The sequence below is a fragment of the Phyllostomus hastatus genome, unplaced genomic scaffold, assembly GCF_019186645.2.
Source record: "Phyllostomus hastatus isolate PE091 unplaced genomic scaffold, TTU_PhHast_1.1 phas_contig_210, whole genome shotgun sequence".
Taxonomy (NCBI): domain Eukaryota; kingdom Metazoa; phylum Chordata; class Mammalia; order Chiroptera; family Phyllostomidae; genus Phyllostomus; species Phyllostomus hastatus.
Window position 1 is genome coordinate 32587705 of NW_025333737.1, and position 23431 is coordinate 32611135.

The following is a 23431-nucleotide window of genomic DNA, read 5'->3' on the forward strand; positions in this document are numbered from 1 at the left end:
GTACAAGGACGTTTGGTCTCCAGTGAAAAGCTGAATCCAGGTCACTCCTCAAAGTCAGAATCAAGGACAGTGCCGTACGCACACATTGGTACAGCGACTTCCGTCCTCCTGAGAGCAGGCACTGGCGCTTCTTGGGGGAGCAGGAGAAAGAGGATGCGGGGCGTCTACCCGGTTCCCCTTCCGAATCGGCTGCACTGGTTGGCTTCGAGAGCGCGGGGTACGGTGGAGGGACTGCGCCAAGCTTCGGGGCGGGGCGGGGGGGGCGGTGCTCAGATCTCGCAGACCACAGGCGCCGGCGTCCTGGGTGGGGCCGGCCCTACTCAGGCTCGCCCGCAGGCCCTGGGCGTGTCCCGCACTCGGAAGCCGGGCGCTGCGGCGCCCTGGGGACGCAGAGTCTGTTGAGTCCCTCCCTCCATCCTCTTGGCCTGCTCCCTGGCGGAAGTCCTGCCGACTCTCCAGCCAGCTGTTGCCAATCTTATGGTCACGGGCACCCTGAGAGACTGTTTTTCCACTCCCACGGGTGACTGGCACCTTGAAGGGGACTTTTGACCTCCTTGTAGCATTTGGGACCTTGAGGAGACCATGTCAGTGCAATCCCTGGTTAGCTCGTCTTCGAGCAGAGAGCCAGCACCCTGGCGGCCCTGGGGCTGGCTGGGCAGGGGCGGCGTGGGGCCGATCCCAGGCGCCTTCGGCCACCAGTCCCTGGCTTGTGCCTTCCAACCCACTGGCCACCGCTTGTCCAAGACACACAGAGTTCGAGGAACGGTGGTTACGCCAGTCTGGACTTGGCAACAGAAATGGTTCTGTGTTGCCATGGTCCCAGCATGACTTTCACGGAGGCTGTTTGGTGGGTTTTGTGGTGGTGGTGGTGGTGGTGGTGACGTTTATGGATGCTGCCAGGTTCCCCGCCACGGGTGGGGCCCCCAGGCACGTGGCCGTGCAGGCACCCCCCGTTTGTGCCCAGCCCAGTGTTGGGGAGGGTCGGGCCGTGGAATTGTCAGCAGCCCGAGTCCTGGCTTCTGTGTGACTTGTGCTGTGGGAGAAAGTGAGTGGGTGGGCTGCGTGGCCTGGGGCTTTCCTGGCTGCTTTCGCCTCCCGGCTGCTTGCAGGGGAGAGGAAGTCGTAGCCGGGCGGCCGGGCTCGGCCTGGCCTCCTCACTGAAGCCAGGCCCCGCAGGCCAGCAGAGCCCGGTTTCAGGCTGTGGGTTTCGGTGAGGTTCGCCAGAGGCTAGTTCTGCGGCCCGGCCCGGACTCCCAGCGAGGCCTGCAGGGCCTCCCTTCTGTCGTCCCTGTGCTGCAACCTGCGGGCACCAAAGATCACGGCTGACCTTCGACTCCTTGACTCCAAGATACCCAGACCAAAGAAGCTGCTGTTCTTAGCAAGAGACTCACCGCATTCCGCAGACAGGAGGAGTCGGAGAGGCCGGGGCTCACCTTCCAGCCTTGCAGGTGTCAGGCCCAGCGCCCCGAGTCACCCAGCGGCTCGCCCTGTTCGGGCTTGAAGGGTATCAGAGAACAATGAGCCCGCCTCTTGGCTGCCTTGGGCAGGACCTGGGACTTGGAAACACTCCCTGGCAGAGGCTCGGTCAGCTCTGGGCCAAGCCCCAGCCTGCACTGCCTGTGTAGTGCGGGGTGCTCGACCGCCCCTGGAGCGACCTTGGCCTCGGTGGGCCCAGGTCACGGGATGGAAACTGCGAGGCCCGTGGCTGCTCCGGAAGAAGCAGGTCTCCTGGAAAGGTCTCGGTGTCCCCTCCAGAGCCGCGCGGCCTGCTCCTTGGACTCTGTTGTTCGTGGTGGGGACCCTGCCCCACCCTCAGCATCACCCCCGGGTCTTTGGGGGTTGGCTCGGCAGCGGCTGCGTCAGCCTCCTCTTTGTCCACACAGCCCTTGGGTTCTTCACTCAGCCCCTTGCAGGACTTCAGGTCAGAGCACTCGGAGAGAGCCATCGTTTGGGGTTCAGGGCCTCCCCACAAGGAGCCTTGACTGGGGCAGGGCAGTGCAGCTGTGGCTGGTAGAACCAAACAAGGGAAGGACCCGGGGCCTCCTCCCCCAGGGACCTGCCCCGGGCGGCTACTGTTGGGCAGCCTCCTGGGTGCGGCCCTTTTTCTGTGCCACCAGTGCTCCGTGCTGGCGCCGGGCGGGTGGACTCCCGTGTGTCTGAATGTTATTTCCTGCCTTTGGATTGACTGCATTTGACCCCTGACGCCGAGACCAGTTCCCACGGCCTCCCATCTCTGCTGGGAGAGGCCTGGGCTCTGGACGGAGGTCTGTGTGGGGCTTGTTTCCCGACCCACGCCCAATTCCGTAGATGCTGACCTCTGGCTTGGAGGCTGGCCCACACCCAGCCACTTGGGGCCCTGCCTGCACCTCCCTTCTGATTGCCATCCCCCCCCCCAACCCCACCCCCGCCCTTACTCCCTGGCTCACTGAGGCCCGAGGCTGCGTGACCCAGTGGTCTTGAATTCTTTGCTCAGAGATGACCAGCATTTAGCCAACCCAAGGGGTGGCCCAAAGGCCTGGGCAGCTTCAGGGCAAAGTGGTCTAGAAGCAGGGGGGAGGTGCTGCCTGGCCAGGGGAGGGGGCTGGGAGTGTGTCTCTGGCCCGGCCCACCTGCCCCGACAGGAGACCGAGGCCGGGGCTCTGCCCTGCTGCCGAGTGAACGCAGCAGCCCGGCCGGCGGGCTGCCCCCAGGAGCCTTAGTGGGGCAGCTGCGTTCAGTTCAAGAACATCGACTGCAGGCAGGTGCGGCGTCTGGGACGGGGAAGCTTCACCTTTCTGTCTTGGCTTTTCTCTGGGCTGCGGGCGGGGCATCCATTTCCAGGGTGGGGGAGGAATTGCCTTGTCCGCTCGATACATCTCACTTGTTTCTAATAAAGGAAGCAGCTGAATAAACCCCTCTGCCCTCCTGGTTTTCCTCTGCACGGCAGGTGGGGCGGGGGGAGGCTGGAGGGCCCCCTCCCTGAGAGTGAGCGTCCTGCAGGGAAAGGCCCTTCTTGTGGCCGCAGCACCTGGCCGCTCCTGAAGACGCTGGGCGAGGCCCTCGGGGCAGACTGGGCGCCGTTCCCCAAACCCCTGCCCACCGCCGAGGGGCCAGTACTGACCCAGCCTCTCGGCGGCCGGGCTCTGTGCCCGCGCCGGGCACCGTGGCAGAGGCGCCAGTCCCGGGCCGGGCTTCCGCAGCCGGGGGATCCGCCCCCTCGGTCCGGGACGGGCGCCGCCCTGCACTTGTTCAGATGCCACATCTCCCCCAGGGCCAGGGGTCCGGCGGGTCTGTGGAGCCACCGGGGCCGCTCCCAACGCCGCAGGCCAGCCGGCCCACGGCCCGCCTGCGGGAGGGCCCCAGGCTCTGCTGGGGACTGCCCGCTCCCTGCTGTCTTCCTCTGGGACTTCGGAACTTTTAAAAACTTTTTAAAATATGTTTTTAATACATACAATATTTTATCCTCACTGAGGACATGCTTATTGATTTTAGGGAGGGGAGGGGAGGGGAGGGAGGCATCAGTGAGGGGGAGAAAAACACTGGTTGGTTACCTCACAGGAGGCCTGACTGGGCACAGACACCTGCGGCTTCGGTTTGCAGGGCAATGCCCCTCGCAGGTGAGCCCCGCCCAGGTGGGCCCCGCCGGCCAACCAGGCCGCCTCTGGGACTGTTGATGCTGTCCCTGACCCTGTGCTCCTTCCAGACCCCGTGGCTGGTGCCTCTGAGCCCCCTTCCGGGGAACCTGGGCCCTGAGCTGCAGCCCGAGAGGGCACCACCTGTGTGGGGAGCTGCCGTCCAGCTCTGCCCTTGTCCCGGGTCAGTGTGTTGCCTGACAGGACCCAAGGGGGCAGGGCTCCACGTTTAACCCTAGAAAAACACCTCTCTGCCCGTCTTCTCTGGATTCTGTCACCCGGTGTCTCCGGGGCTCCGGCTGCTCGCGTCTTGGGAGGCGGCGGGGCAGGCACGGCCTTCAGGCCTGCATCTGAAAGGCTGCTTGGCTTGGGGGAGGCAAGCTCCGGTTTCTGGAGTCTGTCTGCCCTGCCCAGTCCGGAGAGTCAGGGGCCTGCCCCCAGCCTGCAGGGCCGTGAGAGCTCTGTCCCAGCCGAAGGCCGTCCAGCCGCCTCCCCACGGGAGGCCCCTCCGAGGGTTGGCGCGGGCAGCTCGTGGTGGGTGTCCTCCGTCTGCGACGCTGGCGGCAGCGTTAAGCTGAGAGGGCTGGGGGCTATTTTGAGCCATGGGGTCTCCAGCACCCCCAGTCGTCTTAGACGAACTCACACCCGCTTGTGTGGAAGGGCCCGAGGGGCTCCAGCCCGTCCCTCCTCATGGGCCTGGCTGTGGCCTCAGGTGCTTGGGGTGGCAGTGGTGAAGGAAATTTCCTTCTTTGTTTTTAAAAATAGTCCTGTTCTCCTGTCCTCTCCAGGACGCTTCTGTGTCACGAACTAAAACCTACTTCTTGGTGTCCCCAGGGCACCCAGCCTCTGCTCCTCTCTGGCTTCAACGAGAGAAGCGAGCTCAGGTGAGGCACTTACGTCCTGCTCCCAGGTCTTCTGGCTCCTGGCGGGAGCAGGCCTGGCTCTGGGTGGGCCACAGTGTGGGTGGGCTGAGGTCTCGAGCTGGGGCCCCCCCCAGGGCTGCGGGGCAGAGGTCAACCACCGGCTCTGCAGGAGGGGCTGCGGCAGAGCCTGCCCGGCAGGCGAAGTGGCAGGCTGGGTGGGCTGGTCCTCCCACCGCCCAGGGGAGAAGGCCTCCGCGGTGGGCGGCATGCAGACTGGTGTCCGCAGGCAGGTCCCCGAGGTGGGTCTGTCGGGCCTTCAGGAGCGCTGGACTCGGATATGGACGAAGAGCGTGGCTGGGGACAGGGAGGCCCCGTCCTTGGAGAGCAGGTGGATGTGACGGTACCCTGCGGGGAGAGTGGCCGGGCGTCAGGTCTGCCGCCCACCACCCTGCAGGGCTGTGCAGGGTGCGGCCCCCGCCCCCCCCCCCCCACTGGGGGCTGGGTCCTGGCTTGGGGGGACTCCTGAACGGCTCTCACGGGAAACTCGAAGCCCCGAGGCCCAGGCGCCTGTTCCTCCTTCATGCCCACCCTCCCCACCAACCTGGCTTCAGGCTGCTGAGAGGCAGTGTGAACTGGCCCACAAAGTCGTTGGGGGACGTGGTGTCGTAATCTTCGACCACGAACCGCACCAGCGCCAGCTCTGGCACCCGCAGCTGGAACTGCAGGGTCTGCCCCCAGCGGGGGTTGAAGCCTGGGGCGAAGACGGGTTTGGCGGTCAGAGCCGGCGGCCCCGCCCAGCATCCTCCGCGGCCTGCCCCTCCCCCTCCCCCACCAGCAGGCCCACTCACCGTTGTTGAGCACGTAGGTGGTTTCCTTGCGCGCGCAGTCCATGGGCACCCCGTGGATCTCAATGCGCACCAGGGGGTCCACGATGGAGCTGGGCTTCTCTGCGTTCAGCTTGGGCAGCTGCTGTGCGGTCAGCACCTGCGGAGAAGGGGGCGGGGTGGGCTTCAGCATGGCCTCCGCTGTTTCCCTGTTTGCCCTCAGCACCCACCCAGGCCTCCAACCGCCCTCCCGCCGCTTCAGGCCGGCGCCCCGAGGACGAGGGCCTCCGGAGCCAGCTCCGAGCCCAGTGCAGGGCGCGGCCCAGGCTGCCAACCTGCACGGTGAGAGTAGTTCTTGGGGGCCCCGGGCTCTCGGGGTCGAAGTCCGTGTCGGGCTGCCGCAGGCACTGGGGTTTCAGGACGTAGCCACACTGCCCGTTGACGAGGAAGCGCCCGGCGTTGAGGTCCATCTCGTAGCCAGGCGTCTGGAAGTTCAGGGCCACTGTGGGCACAGCGGGGTCAGGACAGGGGCTCTTCTTAGTGGCCCTCTCACTGACTGCCCAGTTTCAGGAGCCTCGCTGCGGTCTCCCGCAGACAGACCGCACGCAGAGGACTCAGTTCCTGTCTAAGGAGGACCCCTGGGCCCTACTGTCTGGGGAGTGCTGCCCCCCCACACACACCGTGGTGTGGCCAGGGGGTCCAGCCCCACGGCCAGCTGGTATCACTTGAGGCTGGAATGAGGGACTGAGTGGGGCGCCCTGGAGAAGCGCCCAGAGCCCAGGCCTGAGGTTTCGATGCCTACGCAAGGGGACCACACTGCCCCCCAATCCCCCACTTGGGGGGCTCAGCATGGGATCACATGTGTGCAGGTGTGTGCCGAGGGGGCATGTGAGGTGTGGGGAGCCTGCTCATGATTTTTTAAAAATTTATTTTTAGAAGGGAAGGGAGGGAGAAAGAGAGGGAGAGACACATTGACCAGCTGCCCGCGGCCTCTCACACGCCCCCAGCTGGGGACGTGGCCTGTGCCCCGACCAGGAATCGAACTGGCAACCTTGCGGTTTGCAGGCTGGTGCTCAATCCAAGAGCCACACCAGCCAGGGCCCTGCTCACAGTTCTTTAGTAATTGTTATCATCAACAAAACACTCTTGGCCCTGGCCTGGCAGCTCGGTTGGTTAGAGCACTGTCCCAATACACCACGGTTGCGGGTTCAATTCCCCACCAGGGCACATGCAAGAATCAAGCAATAAATGAATAAATAAGTGGAACAACAGATTGATAGTTCTCTCTCCCTTCCTGTCTCTCTAAAATCAGTCAATAAAATTTTTTTTAAAAAACACCTTTTCCACCTGGAAAGCTGCGTGGCCCTATCCCTGCGGGGGGCTGCCCCACACCCCGGAGGCCGCCCACAGAGCATCGGCCCGCCCGCGCGCCGCCCTGCAGCCGCACGCACCCAGCTGGCAGCCCGAGTTCCACATCTCCTGGGGGCTGTAGTTGGCCGAGTTCATCCGAAGCCCCAGCGGGTAGACACGGGTCAGCTGGTGGGTGTTGTGCCTGACGAGGCTGTTCCCTGGGGGGAAGTCCGGGTGCGATTGTTACAGGCTCCTGGGGTGTCCCTCACCTGGAAGGCCTGTGACCCCTCCCCCAGTGCGGACAGCTGGGAACGGCCGAGTTCCCATCCCTGGCTTGCCCTGCTCCAGCTCCTCCTCTCTGACCCGGGGGTGGGGGAGCCTCCTGAGGAGGCTGCTGAGTCCAGGGAGGGGCCGGTCCGCCTCCTGCTCTCTGACTCAGCGCCCGGAACACTGGGCTCCAGGCTGACACCCCTCGGCTCTCGTCACTCACCCACACACGCCCTCTGGCCCACCGCTTCCCGGACCCTCCCTGTGCGCCGTGCCCCGGGCCTTTGTGCAACCCAGCCACCCTGCTGCTTCCTCGTCCTTCCTGCCAGGTGTCTTCTCCGCCACGACTTGTCGGGAATCTTCCCCTGATCTCACCCCCTTCTGCTGCACCCCCGCAGGCACTATCGTGGCCCCACTGCCCCCCTGCATCGTAATCACCCAGCGACTCTGGCGCCACCACTAGGCCGTGCGCCTGGGGAGGGCAGACAGCAGGCTCCCAGCTCCCTGGGCCGTCTCCCCGCCACGCCTGCCGGGCCTGGTGCTGGCCACGTGCTGCGCACCCGGCCCCTCTCTGGTGTCCCCCTGACCTCTTGACTGCCCCAGACCCTCTCAATTTCCTTCCCGACCATCGTCAGGAATCCCCAGCTCCTACCCGCCTCTCGGATGAGCTTCTTGGCCTTGCGCTCGCTGAGGGAGCTGACGTGGCGGGGCTGGGGCGGCACGGGGGCCGGGCTCAGGGTCCGCAGGCGGGCGGCACAGCAGTACACCACCAAGGCCGACAGCTCCGGGGAGATCTGCTTGGCCTGGGGGACGGGCCTCTCACTCAGGGGGCGTCCTCCTTCCTTCCCTCCCCTGCCCCCCGCCCCAGGCCCTGCCGCAGTCTGGGGCCGTCCAGCCCACCCCACTCACCCCTGGCTTCTGTTCCACGGCCTCCATCCCCTCTTCTTCCTCCTCCTCTTCCTCGTCCTCCTCCCGGTCGGAGAGAACCCGACCGTCCTCGGCCTGAGCAGCTGGCAGCTTCTTCCCCTTCACCAGGACCCGGCCCTTCAGCTGCTGTAGAGACCAACAGGGGAGGATTCAGGCCTCTCGCCCCGGTGTCGGCCGGCTGGTCGGCCATTCGGCCACCCCAGTGTGCGAGGCTGGCTGGGGGTGAGAGGCCAGAAAAGAGACACAAAGGTGGGTGGTTTCTAATAGAAAAAAAAATAAAAAGGGGAAATGGTTAAGGAGGTCCCAGCAAGCATCAGAATACCGCACAGCAGCCAGTGACATGGGGGAGGCAAGTGGGGAAGAGAAGTCGCCCTCTTCAAACGAGACCTCACGCGAAGGAAGAAGTGCAGAACGTGGGGTCGCGTGGTCTTCCTCGTGTGACATTTGAAAGGGGAGGGGGCTGTGGGCCGGGGTGCTTATGCGTGGGAACCTCTGGAGGAGACCACGAGAAGCTGCTGAGGGTGGTCGCTCCCCGTGAAACACGATGGGGGTGAGTTCGAGTGGAAGAAAACTCCTTTTCCTTTGCATATGCTCGTGTATAGCTTTTTTTTTTTACCATATGTATGTTTTTTATATAATAAAAAATTATACACCCAAGCCCTGGCTGGTGTAGCTTAGTGGATTGAGTGTGGGCTGTGAACCAAAGTGTCGCAGGTTCAATTCCCAGTCAGGGCACATGCCTGGGTTGCAGGCCATGACCCCCAGCAACCGCACATTGATGTTTCTCTCTCTCTTTCTCCCTCCCTTCCCCCTCTAAAAACAAATGAACTCTTAAAAAAAAATTATACACCCAGAAGGTGAATCAACATTTTTTACATACTTGAGATTCGGAGTGAGAGGAGAGGTTTCTCAGCAGCCAGAAAAGGATAAGTGTCCTGAGGGGGGCAGATAAAATGCCTGGGGTTTGGGAGGGGAGGAGGCAGGACCGCCTCCGGCCAGAATGTGGGGCTGTGTCTAAGGCCCCAGGAAGAGGCTGGGATTCTAAGCAGGTGGTGCCTGCAAGCCCAGGTGGCTGGGAAGGGAGCTCCAGGTGCAGATGGTGTCAACCAGGGACTAGGCGGCGGACTGGCTGAGCTCGCAGGGACTCTGTGGGCGGCAGCCGGGCAGAGCAGGGGGGTGAGGGCCAGGTCACGGAAGGCCTTGAAGGCCAGGTGAGAGGTTGGGGGGGGGGGTTGGTCTAGTCCAAGTTGGAGGGCGGGAAACTGCTAAGACCCTGAAGCAGCAGATGTCTGATGAAGGGAGGGGCAGGGGAAGGCAGAGAGGGGGAGGGGCCGGACCCAGGGAGCTGGCAGGAGCAGGGTGGACGCTGGACTGCAGACAGACCCTTCCCCGCCTACGCTGGGGCTCTGGGAGCCTCACCTCCGGGGAGGGCAGCTCTTCAGGATTTTGGGCGTCCAGGGCCTGCGTCACCAGCATGTCCCCCAGGATGGTGCGGAGGTGGCGAGCCATGACAGCCTGCTGCTCCAGCCCACAGTGGTTCTCAAGGGACAGGATGACGGGGTATGGGGACAGCTGTTGGGGGGAGAAGCCCCAGCTCAGAGTCCCTCACGCCTCTCCCCCTCCCAGCACAACCAGACCCCCTGCGACATGCAACCCCCACCCCCCGGCAGGACAGGCGGGGAAGGCCGGGCTCTGGAGAACCCTCGGTCGGGGGCCAGGGGGGAGGGACGACGACTGAGTCAGCGGGACGTGGGACACACGCTGGGGTCGGTGTGTTCCTGGAGGGGCAGAGGTCAGGTATGGGGCCTCGGGAAGGGGTGGGCTGCCTGGGAGGCTGAGGGCGGCTGCAGGAATGGTTTTCTCTTCTAAACGCTCTTTCCACGGCCATGACATTGACCATGTCACACTGTCCCCCCAGTTCGTTTGTTGGCAGTAAGATTTGTGCAGCTCTACCAAAACGGCAGTTTTCCGTCGGCGCCGCGCTGCGTTTCTCTGACGGCCTGCTCTCTGGGAGCGATGCCCGAACCGTCCTTCCCTCCCCCAAGGGCTGCCTCTGGAGATCGTGGGATTTTAAACATTTCCTGGGCAGGAGGGTGGGAGAAGCAAGCCCCTCGCTCAGCTGTGTTCCGCCCCGCTGGCCGGCCGCTCGGGCGGTGCCTGGGGAGCGGGCGGTTCCCCGCGCGGAGGGTTCCTCTGCAAGGACGCAGGCGGCCGGGCTCACCGAGAAGGCGTGGTCACGCACGACCTGGACCACGTCCCGGAAGAGGATCTTGGAGGTGAGCGTGTGGCCGTGGTAGATGATGGGCTCCCCTCCCGGGCCCTCCCAGCAGTCCAGCTCCACGCAGCGGCACCCCTGGGCGAAGGCCCTGCAGACAGACGGACGGACAGACAGACAGGCAAGGCGTCACGCGGATGTGGATGGCACAGAGGCGGGGCGCAGGCTGAGCCCGGTGGGCTGTGCCCGGCGGGGGCTGAGCCCCGCCTCCCCACCCAGCTGGGCCCCCAGGAGTGCTCACGGCTTCCATCCCCCGACTAGGTACCTCACGTAGGCCTCGGTGCTGCTGGGCCCCCCGATCTGGGAGTCGGTCAGATAGGTGTTGTGCGAGGAGGAGATGAAGTAGTGCGCGAGGGGCTGGCCCATGTCCTGGAACACGCACGTGTGGGCCGGGTCCAGGGCAGCCCCCTCGGGCGACAGCAGGTACATCATGAAGCCGTCCAGCGTCATCAGCTCGTGCTGCTTGGCTGCAGGGACGCGCAGAAGACGGCGTCAGGCCCCAATGGGGGGGGACCCCGCACCCACCCCCACCCCCACCCCTAAATGCCCCCAGAGTTCACTGCACTTGGTAATTACGGGCTCCTGTCTGCTGACTGGACTCGACAAAGTTACCCCACTTCATCTCTAGCCGAGCCCCGGGAAGCAGGTACGTTAATATGCCATTTTACGGATGTGGCGGCGGAGTCTGGAGGAGGCGGGACAACTTCCCGCGACGGCACCCACGGCCAGGGACAGCGGAGCCCACTCGGCGCGGCCCGTGGCCCGCCCGCCGGACGCCCACCTGTCTCGTTGAGCTCATGGGTCTGGATGAGCCGCCGCGCGCGGGCCAGCGTGGCGCCGTCCTCGCCCTGGTCCTCCAGGAACTCCAGCAGCTCCGGGGCGCTGAGCACGCGGTCCTCGCCCGAGTACCGGTGGAAGATCTCCTCCAGCTCCGGGCGCTTCAGCAGCCGCAGCAGGAACTCCTCGATCTCGGTCCCCTCCAGCCGCTCGTTGTTGGAGCGGTCACACTCCTGGGAAACGGGGGGGGAGAAGCTCAGAGGAGGGGACACCCCGGGAAAGCCGGCCTGCACTGGCGCGCCCGGCATCTACCTCGGCCGGGGAGGTGGGGGGGTCCCCCGCCTCACAGGTGGGCCACCTGAGGGCTAGCGAGGCTCTGGTCTTGCTCAAGCACACGCAGCTGGTGACTCGCAGGGTCGGGGTGCTAAGGGCGGTCCCCCGGGTTCAGCGCCTATCCCTCCGTACCGGGACCTAACCCGAGCATCCAGGTGCGGGAGGAGGAACGGTGACCCGGGGGCAGGCCCGAGCCCCAGGCCACAGCTCCCCCTTGGGTGTGCACACATGACCACCCTCACACCCCACAGTCACACCCGGGGTCCACGAGCAGCCCCAGGGCCAGGGAGGGTCCACGTGGAGCTGCTGGACCGGGGGGAGGGGCGGTACAGGTGTCACAGGCTGGTCACACAGTCAACATGCACACGGGGGCCTGCCAGGTGCTCTGACTGGGCCAGGGACGCAGGGCCCGAGCTGTGCGCCCCGTCTGCACGGCCACAGGTGTGGAGATGCCGCACGGGCCACAGTGGGGTGGGGGGGGGCCGTGCACACACGTGCCTGGGAGCCGGCTCCTCCCTTTGCTCCCGGGGGGAAGTCACACACGGTCACCCGTGCAAAGGGTGTGCTGTGGACTTAGAGGAAGGAAAACTACGGCTTCACTGCTCACTTGGGAGGGGCGGGGAGGACCCCGGGCCCCTCTGCCCTGGGGGCCTGCCTGACAGGACGGAGAGAAGCTGGGCCAGCGCTGCCTCCATAGCCTCAGGCCAGGGTCAGAGGGTAAGTGGGCCCAGCTGTGGCCTTTCTGCTGGGAGGGGCCTTCCCTCTCTCCACAAAAGCTGGGTGGAGAGGACAGCTAATGGCTCAGAGGACCGGGCCCCGCCCCCCAGAGCAGAGGTCAGAGGCCACAGCGGTGGCAGGGCCCACCTTGAAGAGGCGGTAGGCGTACATGTCGTTCATGTCCACGTTGAGCATCCTGAGCAGGCTCTTGATCTCCTTGAAGCTCATCTTGCTGTCCTGATTGGAGTCCGCCCGGTGCAGGTAGGAGTGGATCCAGGTGTGGGTGCTCAGGAAATAACCAGCAACAGCTGACGGGAACTGGCAGGCGTGTCTCCCCCACCTGGCTTTGGGGGCTTTCCGGGGCGGGGCCGTGGGCGGCCTGCGCACGGCAGCGGGCTGTCCTCCGCGGGACTGGGGCTCCTCAGAGCCGGGAGGCGCGTCACCGCCCTTAGTTTTGCAGACAAGGGGCCAGGGACTCCGGCTCAGGCTGTGGGCCTCCGAGGGGCAGGGCATACCTCCCCGCGGCTGGGGTCCCCAGGGACGGGCTGGCCCCACCCCCACTCTCCAGGGCAGGATATTGATCCAGGCGCTCGCGCTGGCTCATGGCGTCCAGGCGTGTGCGCAGCTTGGCCAAGCCGCGCACCCAGCGCTGCGCCTCCTCGGCCGTGGGCGCCACCAGGTCCAGGTTCTTGCGTCGGCCCTTGAAGGCGATGGTGAGGCAGCGCTCGGGCGCGAAGGCACCCCCGAAGCGCCGCAGGCCCTCGGACTGGTGCCCCTCGCGGACGGCCTCGATGTGCTGCACGAAGACTGCGGGGAGGGGCGGCCGGGTCAGGCGGCGGCCTGGCAGGGCACTGTCCCGCCCGGGCACTGTCCCTAGCCCACCCGGTGCCCGCCCCACCCAACTCACAGATGTGCTGCGACGGCGCATGCGGGACGCGCCGCTGGAACCACACACTCAGGCCGTCCTCCTGCAGCCGGTACAGCCGCTCCTTCTGCCACGTCCGCGAGCGGATCTTGCAGAGCCGGGAGCCCCGCAGCATGGCGTGCACGTCCTCATCCTCCGTCAGGCCTGGGGGCGCGGGACCGGGGCATTAGCGCCGGGCCCCCCAGCCAGGACCTCCTGCCAGGCTTCCCCCCGTGGGAGCTGTGGCCTCCCTCCCTGAGCCTCTTCAAACCCACACAGGACTCTCTCTCCTTAGTGGAACGTGCCCTCAATACCGGGTTTCACCCGAGGCTTGGTGCGCCCCACCCAGGTTCCCCTGGGAGGTGTGCCAGTCACAGGCCGTTCCCGGCAGCAGCAGCCCCAGGAGGCCCTCAAAGCGGAACCACCCCTCTGGCCGGTCGTGGGCCTCGGGCTGCGCGGTCGTCCTCTCTGCCGCCCTCCTCCAGGGCGGCCTCCGGCCTCCAAGCCCAGCATCTGTGACCTCCTCACAGGATGTGAATCCCTGACCACCAGCAAGAAAGCAGCCTCCTTATCTAACCTAGATCTCTCTCGCTGCAACCCAAGCTCCTCACCGCTGCTTCCCCAAGGAGAAGGGACGGCAGAGGCCACGCTGGCTCCAGGATCACAGATCAAAGCCTCCAGGACCTGCCTCGGCTGACCAGAGGCCGCTCTCCCGCTGTCCTCTTGGTGCCCCGGTGGGGCCCCGCTGAAAACACCGTCTCCTGTGACCGCCGGCGTCTGCCCAGCCACCGTCACCACCCCTCTGCCCACGTGTGCTCTCTGGCCACAGTGTCCGCCTTCCCTAACAAAGCGAAGTGCTTACAACGCACCTACGGCGCACGCCCCGGGCCCTGCTCGTGTGTTAACACGCGAGGAAACAGGCAGGGAAGCTCCCGCCACCGGCTGGGGTTCTAAGGCACCGACGCAAGTGGTGGGAACAGGCTGCAGGCCCCGGAGGTCGGCTGCAGAGCACACGCCCCTGGGCACCGCACGGGACCCCTACCCCTCTGCTCCTACCGCCCCCTTCTCCCCTGCCCCACCCGCCCCTGGGCAGACGGGCAGGGAAGAGCAGCATTTAATTAGTTGTTTACTTTATATTACATTTATTCTAATTAAAAAAAAGTGCACCCATTTCTCCTACCCACCCCAACCACCAGCCCCACCCCCCTCAGGGAACCACCAATCTGCTCTTTGTATCCTGAGCTTGATTGTTTATTTTATTTATTTAGTTTTAGATTGCACAGATCAGAGAGACCACGTGGGTATTTGTCCTGCTCTGTCTGACGTGTGACACTCAGCACAGCGCCCTCCAGGTCCAGCCATGTTGGGGCGAAGGGCCAGAGTTCGTTCTTTTTCGTGGCTGAGACCGTGTACCGTAGACATACACCACATTTGTGTGTGCACTTCTCTCAGCGGACACTTAGTTTGCACCTTGGCTATTGTAAATAATGCTGCCACAGGTACAGGGGCGCATCTGTCTTTCTGAGTTCGTGTTTTCATTTCCTTTGGATAAATACCCAGAGGTGTGAACGCTGGATCGTCGTAGGACAGTTCTTTTAGTTGTTCCCAGGAAACTGCACACTGTTCTCCACAGGGGCTGCTCCAGCTCCCGCTCCCACCAACACCAAGTTCCCCTCTCCCTGCGTCCTCGCCGATACTTGTCGTTTCTCGTCTTTTGGATGACAGTCCCCCTCCCAGGCGGGAGGCGAGATTCTGGTTTTGGTTGGCGTTTGCCTGGTGGTCAGGGACGCTGAGCTGCTTTGCACGGACCTGATGGCCAACTGTGCGTCTTCTTTGGGAAAATGCCCAGTCAGATCTTTTGCCCAGTTTTAAATTAGATTGTCCGTTTATTTATTTATATTTTTTGCTATGGAGTTGTTGGAGTTTTTCAAATATATTTTAGATAATAGCCCCTTATCAGATAAATGACCTGTAAATATTTTAGAAGGAGCAGAATTTCCATGCAGCCTTCTGGGGAGTCAAGTCCTAACTCACTTCCCAGGAGCGCAGCCTTGGTGGCACCAACCTGTGACCGTTCTAAGCCTCTTGTTCTCCATTCGTTCGCCGGAGACCACAGTAGTGCCTGCTGCAAAATCCGAAACCCGGCCAGGGTGCTGCCCGCCCTGCTTGGGCCCGCCTCTGCGGGGGCCGGAACCGCAGGTCTAGGCGTCTGGGGACAACTGTGGGAGCCCGGCGAACCCTGGGGCCCACACCCTGTGGGAGGAGGTGGGCAGCCGGAGGTGGACGAGGGCCCAGAATTTTCAGAGAACCAAAATCTGGGTTTGTAGTGAGGCCTCCTCCTTTTTCAAGGTTCACAACTGAATCAAATTGAAACAACGAAAACCCCAAAACACCACTGTGTGGGCCTCTTGTCCTCCCTTTATTTCAACGAGCCCCCCCAAACTGGGTTTGGTGTAGGCTGTGTGCCCCAAGGCCCCTGCGTGCCCGGCTGTGGACCCTGGAATCGGGTCTGAATCCCTGGGCCCTCCTCTCCCTCCCCCTCCCCCCCTCTACCCCCCCCCCTCTCTCTCTCTCTCTCTCTCTCTCTCTCTCGTGCTTCGAAGTACCCTCCCTCTTCTGCTCCTCAAGGTCCAGGGCAGATACGACCTCCTCCAGGAAGTCTTAACAGCATGTTTTGCTTTAATTAAAACAAACAGACATCCCGCCTACACTGTCATTTCAGGGGGCTTGCATAAACTCAAGGGCAGGGATGAGACCGAGGCCCTCGCCCCAGCGCACGCCCGAGAGCCAGGCCCGCAGCCCGTGCTCTGACAGGGGCGGTGGAAGGACAGACAGCTGTGGGTACTGAGAGCACCGCCCCCAGCCCTGCCCCTTCTGGCCGAGTTCAGAGCTGCGGCCTCGTGGGTCCGGGTTCTCAGCCCCAGCTGTGCCTCACTATCACCTGTGAGAGGCCGCAGAGCCCACGGGCCCGAGATTCTCATCAAGCGGGAGTGGGCGGGGGCCTGAGCACCTGTGTGTTTAAAAATCCACCCTGAGACTCTGAGGGCAATCGGGGTATCGGGGGCAGGAGAAGTCTGCCATCCTTAGGAGGCTGAGGTCCCCCCTGAGGCCAGCCTGTGGCCCCAGTGGCTCCAAGGGGGTTTCTCAGGGTTTAGACCGTGGCCCTCTGGACGCGTCAGTGCCCACTCGGTGCCCCCTAGCCGGGAAGGGCAGGTGGCATGTAGCACACACCAGGCCAAGAGGCTCAGCGGGCCCTCAGACCCCCATCCCCACATCTGGGCAACCTCTGAATTCTCTCCTCCTGAGACACAGTGCCGGGGGGGGGGGGGGGGCAGGATGGTCAGGGGAACCTGCCACTGGGCCCAGCGCCCTGCCCTGCCCCTCCTCAGCTGCAAGGAAAGGGCGCTCATCTCCGTGACTACCAGACTCTGCAGCTGCAGCCCCTCCCCGACCCCGCCAGCCCTCCGAGGCAAAGCCCAAAGGCTGGAGGGCAGGTTGGAAGGGAGGGGCGCACAGTGAGTGACTAAGGCCAGAAATGGAGCTGAGTCACCGGGGCCTGCTGTGTCCAGAGCTGTCTGCAAACAGGACCGGAGACGGGGCAGCCCGAACTCTCTACCAGCGCCCCCGCTGGGACACGTTCCCACGCTGAGGAGGCCCCTGCTTCTGGCCTCGGCCCAGCCGCCCCATGGAGCTGCAGTCTGTCCACCCAACAGCCGCTGGCCCCCGGGCCACACCGCCTCTTGGGCCACACCGTCCCTCAGTGGAAAAGCCAAACAGAATGAGGGTGTAGGGCCGGGCTGGGCCCGGTGCTGAGTCTGCTTCCCATTGCTTGAGCCTCTGAACCGTGGGGTAGTGAGGGGCGTGGGGTGGCAGACAAAAGGGGCGGGACCAACAGCGGTGAGGGGGTGCCCCAGGTCTGGGCAGAGATGCCGGGAAGGGCCTGGCTCTCTGCCCAGCTGCCCAGTAAACCTTCGCAGGTCCCGCCAAGCCCGAACCCAGGCGTCTCCTCCACCTCATTCCTACCTGCTCCAAGCAGGCGCACGAGCGGCCCGCCTCCTGTGATTTCTGGGGGCTCTCTGTCCCTCCGTGTCCCCCTGGATGCTGGGCTGGCAGCACCATGGCTGCCTGGACCGAGCAGGCGGGGGACAGATTGTGACATGACAGCAGGAACAATGAGGACAGACAATGGCCGGAGTGTGGAAACCAGCCGGGTGTCCGCTGACGAACAGACAAGCATTGTCCATACAGTGGAATATTATTCCAACATAAAGGGAGCGAAATATGACCTAAGCTGCAAGGATGAACCTCGAGAACATCATGTTGGCCCTGGCTGGGAAGCTCGCTGGGTCAGAGCATCGTCCCAACACGCCAAGGCAGCGGGTTCAATCCCCGGTCAGGGCGCACACACAAGAAGCCACCAGTGAATGCACGAGTAAGCGGAGCAACAAATCAACGCCTTTCTCTCTCTCTCTCCCCTCCCCCCTCCCCCCACCTTCCCCTTCTCTCTAAAATCAATACATAAAAACATAAAATAACAAAACAAAACATGATGCTAAGGGAAATAGGCCAGACCCAAAATGACACACGTTGTACGATTCCATTTACATGAGGCACCTACAATGGTCAGAGTCATAGAGACAAATCGGATGTCACTTATACTTCAATTAAAAAAACACCCGAGGCAGAAAGTGGACTGGAGGCCCAGGGGCCGTGGGACGGAAGGAACAGGGAGTTACTGCTGGATGATTGCGCGTTTCTGTTTAGGGCGACAGAGAAGTTTCTAGGCTAGATATCACACCGTTGTGAACTGTAAATAATGCCACCGAAAAAGCCACTTAAAAGTGGTTCCCATGACCAATTGTATATTATATACCTATTTCAACACGATGTTTAAAGAGCCCTGATGTGCTATGTCAGAGCCCACTGCACACGCTGAGTGGGTGAATGCGCAGTGTGAGGACTCCGCAGAGAAGTCGAAGAGGCGTGGAGTGGCCGACCCGTCCCGGGGCGGGGCGAGGAGGAGCCGGAATGCCCGAGAGCCGGGGCCGCCTGACCCCAGTGAGGGCCCCAGTGAGCTAAAGCGCATAAACACTCCATCCAGGGCCTGGCCCACAGCGGGCTCCCGGTAAACGAGCACAAAGAACGAAGCCGGGCCGCGGCCCGGGAGGGGCGGGGGGCCCAGGTGTGTCCCACCACGTCTGTCCCCCTCGGCCCCGCGGCCTCCAGCCGGCCCCTTCCCTTCCTTCCCAGCGCAGACAGAGGGCAGGGTGCAGAGAGCAGGGTGTGGGAGGAGTGGTAGGTTTCCGGTGAGAGTGTGTGCAGGGTGGTGTGTGCATACAGGGTGTGTGCCCTGGTGTGTGTGTGTGTGTGTGTGTGTGTGTGTGTATGTGTGTGTATGGGGCTGGCGGGCGGGAGGAAGATGGGTCGGCCCGGGAAGGAAAACAGACCGTGTGTGTGCGCGCGCCAGTGCACACTCAGGAAGCGCACACGGGGCTCCAGCAGGAATGTGAGACGCGCAGGGAACCGCGGCAGCCGACAGCTTCATGCCAATGGGGGAAGGGGAGACAGAGCAGCTTTTCCTGGCGGCTGGGGCCACGGGGCTCTGGAGGGGACACACAAGGGCGAGGGGCCCCAGACATCTTCCCAGCCAAATCCTCTAGCCCACAGGCAGCCCCGGCACGGGCACCGCAGGCACCGAGCGTGCCCCCCTGGCCCCCGCTTGCTGCCACACCCAGGGCGAGAGCCCAGCAGAGCTCCGCGCCAGAGTCCACAACATTCCTCGGAGAATCAAAATAGCGAGGAAAGGCGGGTGGCGCTACCCCTGCCCCTGGGCCAGGCACGGTGACAGGAAGCTGGCAGCACCCTGCCTGGCGGGCCTGGAACAGGCGTGGGGCTGGTTTGGGGGCTGAGGTGGTGGGCGGGGACTCGCCAGAGCTGAAGAAGGAGAAGAGGCTGAGGTGGGGGGGAGGGGGTCACAAGGCAGGGCACAGTCAGCCCCCCTGCAGTCCTGCCTGGAACGCTCCTGCCCAGCCAAGAGGGACGCCCTGACCGCCCCCCGCTCCAGCCCACCAGGCCAGGCACCCACCAGCACGGGGGGCCGCTCTGCAGACCCCCACCTGCCAGCCAGGACAGCCCCACTCACCCCGCAGCAGACACCCTGGGCAGCCCATCGGCGGACCCTTCTGCCCTGTGGCACCGGCCGTGCGTGCAGGCCGGGGAGGGCGGGGAGCGGGCTCCTGCCCACTCAGGGCTCTGCTCACTGGGCGGATTAGGGACAGGGACAGGGTGGGGGCGGGCGGAGCTCCCAGTCAGAAAGGGGTTCTGGGAGACGGGGTTGTCAGATAAAAGTCAGGGTGCCCGGCTAAAGGCGAATTTCCAATAAGCCCCGAAGCCTATTTTAGTATAAGTTGTCCCAAATCACTCGTTTATTTGAAATTCCCATTTAACAGGGCATCCTGTATTTCATTTGGTGAGCCTATGAGGGCACCCCTGGGGGCTGGCGGGGCCCTCCCCGGGAAAACTCGCTCATCCATTCATCGCGTTCGGGGTCTGGCCTCTGGGCCGGACTGCCTGGGCTCACGTCCCCCCTCAGCCACTTCCCGGCTCAGAACCTCTCTGAACCCCAGTCTCCTCACGTGTGAGACGAGGCTCATCCCATCGCCTCCCTCACGAGATCCTGAGTGTTGAATGAGCTAACGTGCGCCACGCCTCGGCCCAGCGTTGCAAAGGTGCGGATTGGTATCCCTGCATTCTGGCAGTGGAGAGACACCATGGAAATCTAGGCTTCGGCGGCCGGCGGGCAGGCAGGCAGGGCAGGCAGAGGCTGCGTGGCCTGGAGCCAGCGACTGCACCCCTCACCTCGAGCTTCTCCTCTGTGGGGCGAGGACAGCGGCAGTGCCTTCCCCTCGGGGCCGACGCTGCCGGGATTACGCCCCACCTGGGCTGATGCGGCCTCAGCACCTGGCCGACCTATGGCAGGTGCTCTCGGGGCTCTTCTCCCCCCTCTTCGGCTGTGCCCTCGCTTCCCGGGGGGTGGGGGGCGGTGGGCCGAGGCGGCAGCCATCGTGGGGCAGGGACAGGAGAGGGACCCCGGGCTCCACAACTGACTCCCACTCAGCGGAGGTGGCCCTGCCCCCCTCCTCCCCCTCGTCCTGGTTCTCCCAGTGTGGTCCTAAAGGCCCTTGGTTTTTCAGGCCCCCCCGCGCCTCTAACCTCTGAGCCACTCCCTGACCAAGTATCTATCTCTCCTGACCTGATCTGAAATAAAATACGTTCTGTTAGCCTAAGGGGTGTGGCCACGGCCATGAGGGTCATCTCGGGATTACCGTGGAGGTGAGTCGGGGCCTGGGTGTGGACGGGCCGAGGGCGTGGGCCCCGGACACCTGGGCTTCCTGGTCGCCCTGTCCCGAGACTCAGTGGGGCCGGGGAAGGGGCATTCCCCCCACACACTGGACATTCCTCTCTGAGCAGTCACGCAGCAGGACACGGCAGTGGCGAGGAGGCAGGGTGGCCAGGTGACATTCTGACACCCACACAGTGTGACGGTGTCACAGTGACGGTGTCCCGTGCCGTCTTACACAGCCTGGGCTCGGCTGCAATTATTCGTTTACACGTGACTCCTGCCACTGAGCTGTGCGCCCCCTGAGGGCAGGGCACTGTTATTCGTCCCCGAGGCCCCAGCCCCTGGCCCTGCCCCGGTGCCCTGATGGGGCTGAGCAAGCGGGGGCAGAATGGAGAGGCAGACAGGTGTGCAGGCCCGCCCCTCTGCCCGCCCCCAGCAGCCAGAGCCTGTGGGAGTGGCTGGCCCCTCTGGCTCTCTTCAGTGGCACTTCAACTCCCCACGGCCTTCCCCGTCTCCCCAGGCCACCACGGCTCCTCCGCCCAGAGGACGGAGGACACTGACACCCGCCGGAGACACCTGTCCAATCCCGCCGACTGCAGGGTCCAGCCCAGTTTAAATCCTAGGTGGTCCTGGAATCCGTGTCCGCTGCACCAGCCCAAGTCTGCCTGCCCAGCTCACCCTCAGCCTCCCTCCTACGGGTCTCTCCGTCTCAGCCCTCCCTGTCTCACCCCTGCCTTCATCCAACCCAGCCCTGCTGGGCACAGCTCCTGCCCTCCAGAGACAGCCCCTGTAAGGAGGGGCCTTGAGATCGGGCCCTCCCTGCCTCTCCCCTTTTGCCTCACCCCGGTCTCTGGCTCTTGGGTGCAGCCAGAGCCCTCGCTGCTTCCTCAGCACCTCACTTGCCCCTCCCCTTCCTAGTCGCCTGTCTTTGCTTCATTGTCTGACCCCCTTCCTGGTACTCAGGTCTCCAAGGGCCAGGGCTGTGCCTGTCCTATTCGTCGCTGAACCCCCAGGGCAGAGCATACGACAGGCACTCAATGAGTGTTTGTTGAATGCATGCCTGACTGATGGAGGGAGGGCGGAGATCACGTCCTACGTCTTCACGAGGAGAATGCCAGTCATGTTGGTAGAACATAGGGCTCAATAAACTCAATGGAATGAGTGACAGGAAGTTGCAGTAAGAAAAGCTGGGCAAGCCCTGGCTGGCGTAGCTCAGTGGATTGAGCGTGGGCTGCGAACCAAAGTGTCGCAGGTTCGATTCCCAGTCAGGGCACATGCCTGGGTTGCAGGCCACGGCCCCCAGCAACCGCACATTGATGTTTTTCTCTCTCTCTCTTTCTCCCTCCCTTCCCTCTCTAAAAATAAATAAATAAAATCTTAAAAAAAAGAAAAGAAAAGGGGGGTAGAGCACAGTAGCACAAAGAAGGCAAGACTGGCAATTGGGACGTCTGAATTCTGCTCCCGATTCACGCCGGTCTCCCGGGCAGCCCTGCCCGCCTGCCCCTTCCACTCCCCCCACCCCGTGTCTGTGTCTCCATCATTCACTGTTCTCCCAACGGCGGTTCTGACCCACCAGTGTCACAGCACTTCACCTTTGACAAAGTACTCACACCTGTGCTGCCGTCTCTCAAGCCACCTGACCACCTAGGCAGCCCCCCGCTTTCCCAGACGCGGAGGGGACCAGGCGCCGTGTGGAGTAACACTGCCTGCGGGCCAGCCTCTGCCTCTTACTAGCTGTGGGGTTGTACACAAATGCCTCAACTTCTCTGAGCCGGTGTCCTCGTCTGCGACACGGGGACTGTACCCTCTACCTGTCGGGAAGGTGAAGACTGGACGACACCACACGTGGAACTACCTACCCAGTGCTGCCTGTCTCTGGAAGATGCTCAATAAGCCACAGTTCTGTTCCCTTCCCCCAGGGGTTCTCCCCAAACCTGAGATGGGAACTCTGGCTTTCCGAGACAGTGTTCTCACCGGTTAGAACAGTCCCACCAGCGCTGTGCTGCTGCTGCTGCTGCAACCCCTCTGGGGGCTGCCAGGTTGGAGGGCTGGCTTGAGAGGTCAGTCTCGTCCACGACCCTTAGGCCCTTCTAAGGGCGGCCAAGAACCCGGGGTGCCCTGGGACCCTCGCAGACCCCGGAAGGCGAGGGGCGTTGGAAAGGTGGCCGCCCCAAGCCTGTCTCCCTCTCCCCTCTCCGGCCCTCAGGGACCCCCAATCGGCACCCCTCGCCCAGGCTCTCACTCCAGCACGCCCCGCGGCCGCCTCCTGGTGGGAAACAAAGGCCATACCGGGCGCCAAGCCTGGGCCTGGGGACCGCGGGTGGCCGCAGGTGCGACCCCCAGATGGAATGATTCGGGCTTTGCACACTTCGCCACGACCCCCTACAGCCTGGGAAGCCCCCTAGCGGCTCGCCGGAACGCTCCGCCCCCCGCCCCGCCCCCCAGGTCTGCGCCGTGGGAGACAGTCCGTGCCCACCCGAGCCGCCCCCTCCGGTCACTGACCCATCTTCTTCAGCGCTCGAAGCCCGGGCCTCTTGGTGCCGCCGTCCTGGGGCGCCGGCGGGGACGGGAGCACGACGGACGCTGCGACCTGGGCCGGCCCCGGGGGCTCCCGGCGCCGGCAGCTCCTCCAGCGGCTCCTCCAGTGGCCGCACAGCATGCCTCGGCGGGGGCCGGGGCCGAGGCCGGGGCCGGGCCCTGTGTCTACGCGCTGGGACAGGGCAGCGGGGGCGCCGCTCCGGCCCGGCCCGGGCTCTGCGCGGTTCCAGTCGAGGAAACTTAGCGGCGCCGGGAGGGAGTCGGAAGGAGTAGGTGTCGGGAGGAGGGAGAATAGAAAGGACGAGGTTCTGGGAAGGAGGGACACAGAGGGAGGGGGCGGGGCGGAGGATCGAGCAAGGGAGGTGCGAGGGGAGGGGGCGGGGACTCCAGGCCCAGAAGGGGTCGGGGGAGGGGGCCCACCCGAGTCGGCCCCCTTCCCCCGAGTCTCCGTTTTCCGCCCCTGCTCGTGACTCCCCATTTGCCAAGCGGATCCCAGCCTCGTCGGTGACCGGAACCTCCATTAGGGGCACCGGAGGAGGGGACGAGGGTCGTCCTCCCGCACAGACACCTTTCCCGGGGCCCCGAACTCAGCACAGACTCAGGACTCCTCCCCACCTTCCCCAGTCCCACCCGGAGGCCTCAGAAGGGAGCCAGGGGGAAGACGGGGTCTCCAGGGCGACTCGTCCCGGGTCAAGGGTACTGG

General features: G+C 64.0%; 1 protein-coding gene across 3 annotated transcripts; it reads right to left on the reverse strand.

Moving 5' to 3' along the window:
- Nucleotides 1-106: 106 nt before the first annotated feature.
- On the reverse strand, nucleotides 107-22991 carry PLCD3 (phospholipase C delta 3). 3 transcript variants are annotated; one of them, XR_006785399.1, is made up of 16 exons: nucleotides 22693-22991; nucleotides 12852-13013; nucleotides 12523-12751; nucleotides 12092-12221; nucleotides 10899-11127; nucleotides 10383-10584; nucleotides 10064-10208; nucleotides 9262-9414; nucleotides 7825-7968; nucleotides 7568-7718; nucleotides 6750-6866; nucleotides 5634-5800; nucleotides 5323-5458; nucleotides 5076-5225; nucleotides 1392-4879; nucleotides 107-1300 (listed from the first exon to the last, which is right to left on the reverse strand). XR_006785399.1 is itself a non-coding variant. In XM_045836949.1 (15 exons), the coding sequence occupies exons 1-15, from the start codon at nucleotides 22847-22849 to the stop codon at nucleotides 4791-4793; spliced, it is 2361 nt and encodes a 786-aa protein (XP_045692905.1). In that variant the 5' UTR covers nucleotides 22850-22991; the 3' UTR covers nucleotides 107-4790. The 3 variants fall into 3 exon arrangements, 2 of the variants coding, with proteins under 2 accessions (XP_045692905.1, XP_045692906.1); XM_045836949.1 differs by having other exon boundaries at nucleotides 107-4879; XM_045836950.1 differs by lacking the exon at nucleotides 22693-22991 and adding an exon at nucleotides 18991-19075 and having other exon boundaries at nucleotides 107-4879.
- Nucleotides 22992-23431: the final 440 nt, after the last annotated feature.

Bases quoted from the DNA above. Each gene is read 5' to 3' on its own strand.
- PLCD3 (XM_045836949.1), bottom strand. From the start codon at position 22,849: ATGCTGTGCGGCCACTGGAGGAGCCGCTGGAGGAGCTGCCGGCGCCGG. The intron at 13,014-22,692 runs GTCAGTGACCGG...CCGCGCCCCCAG, and splicing joins TCGAGCGCTGAAGAAGATGG to GCCTGACGGAGGATGAGGAC. The intron at 6,867-7,567 runs GTAGGAGCTGGG...ACTTCCCCCCAG, and splicing joins GAAGCTCATCCGAGAGGCGG to GGAACAGCCTCGTCAGGCAC.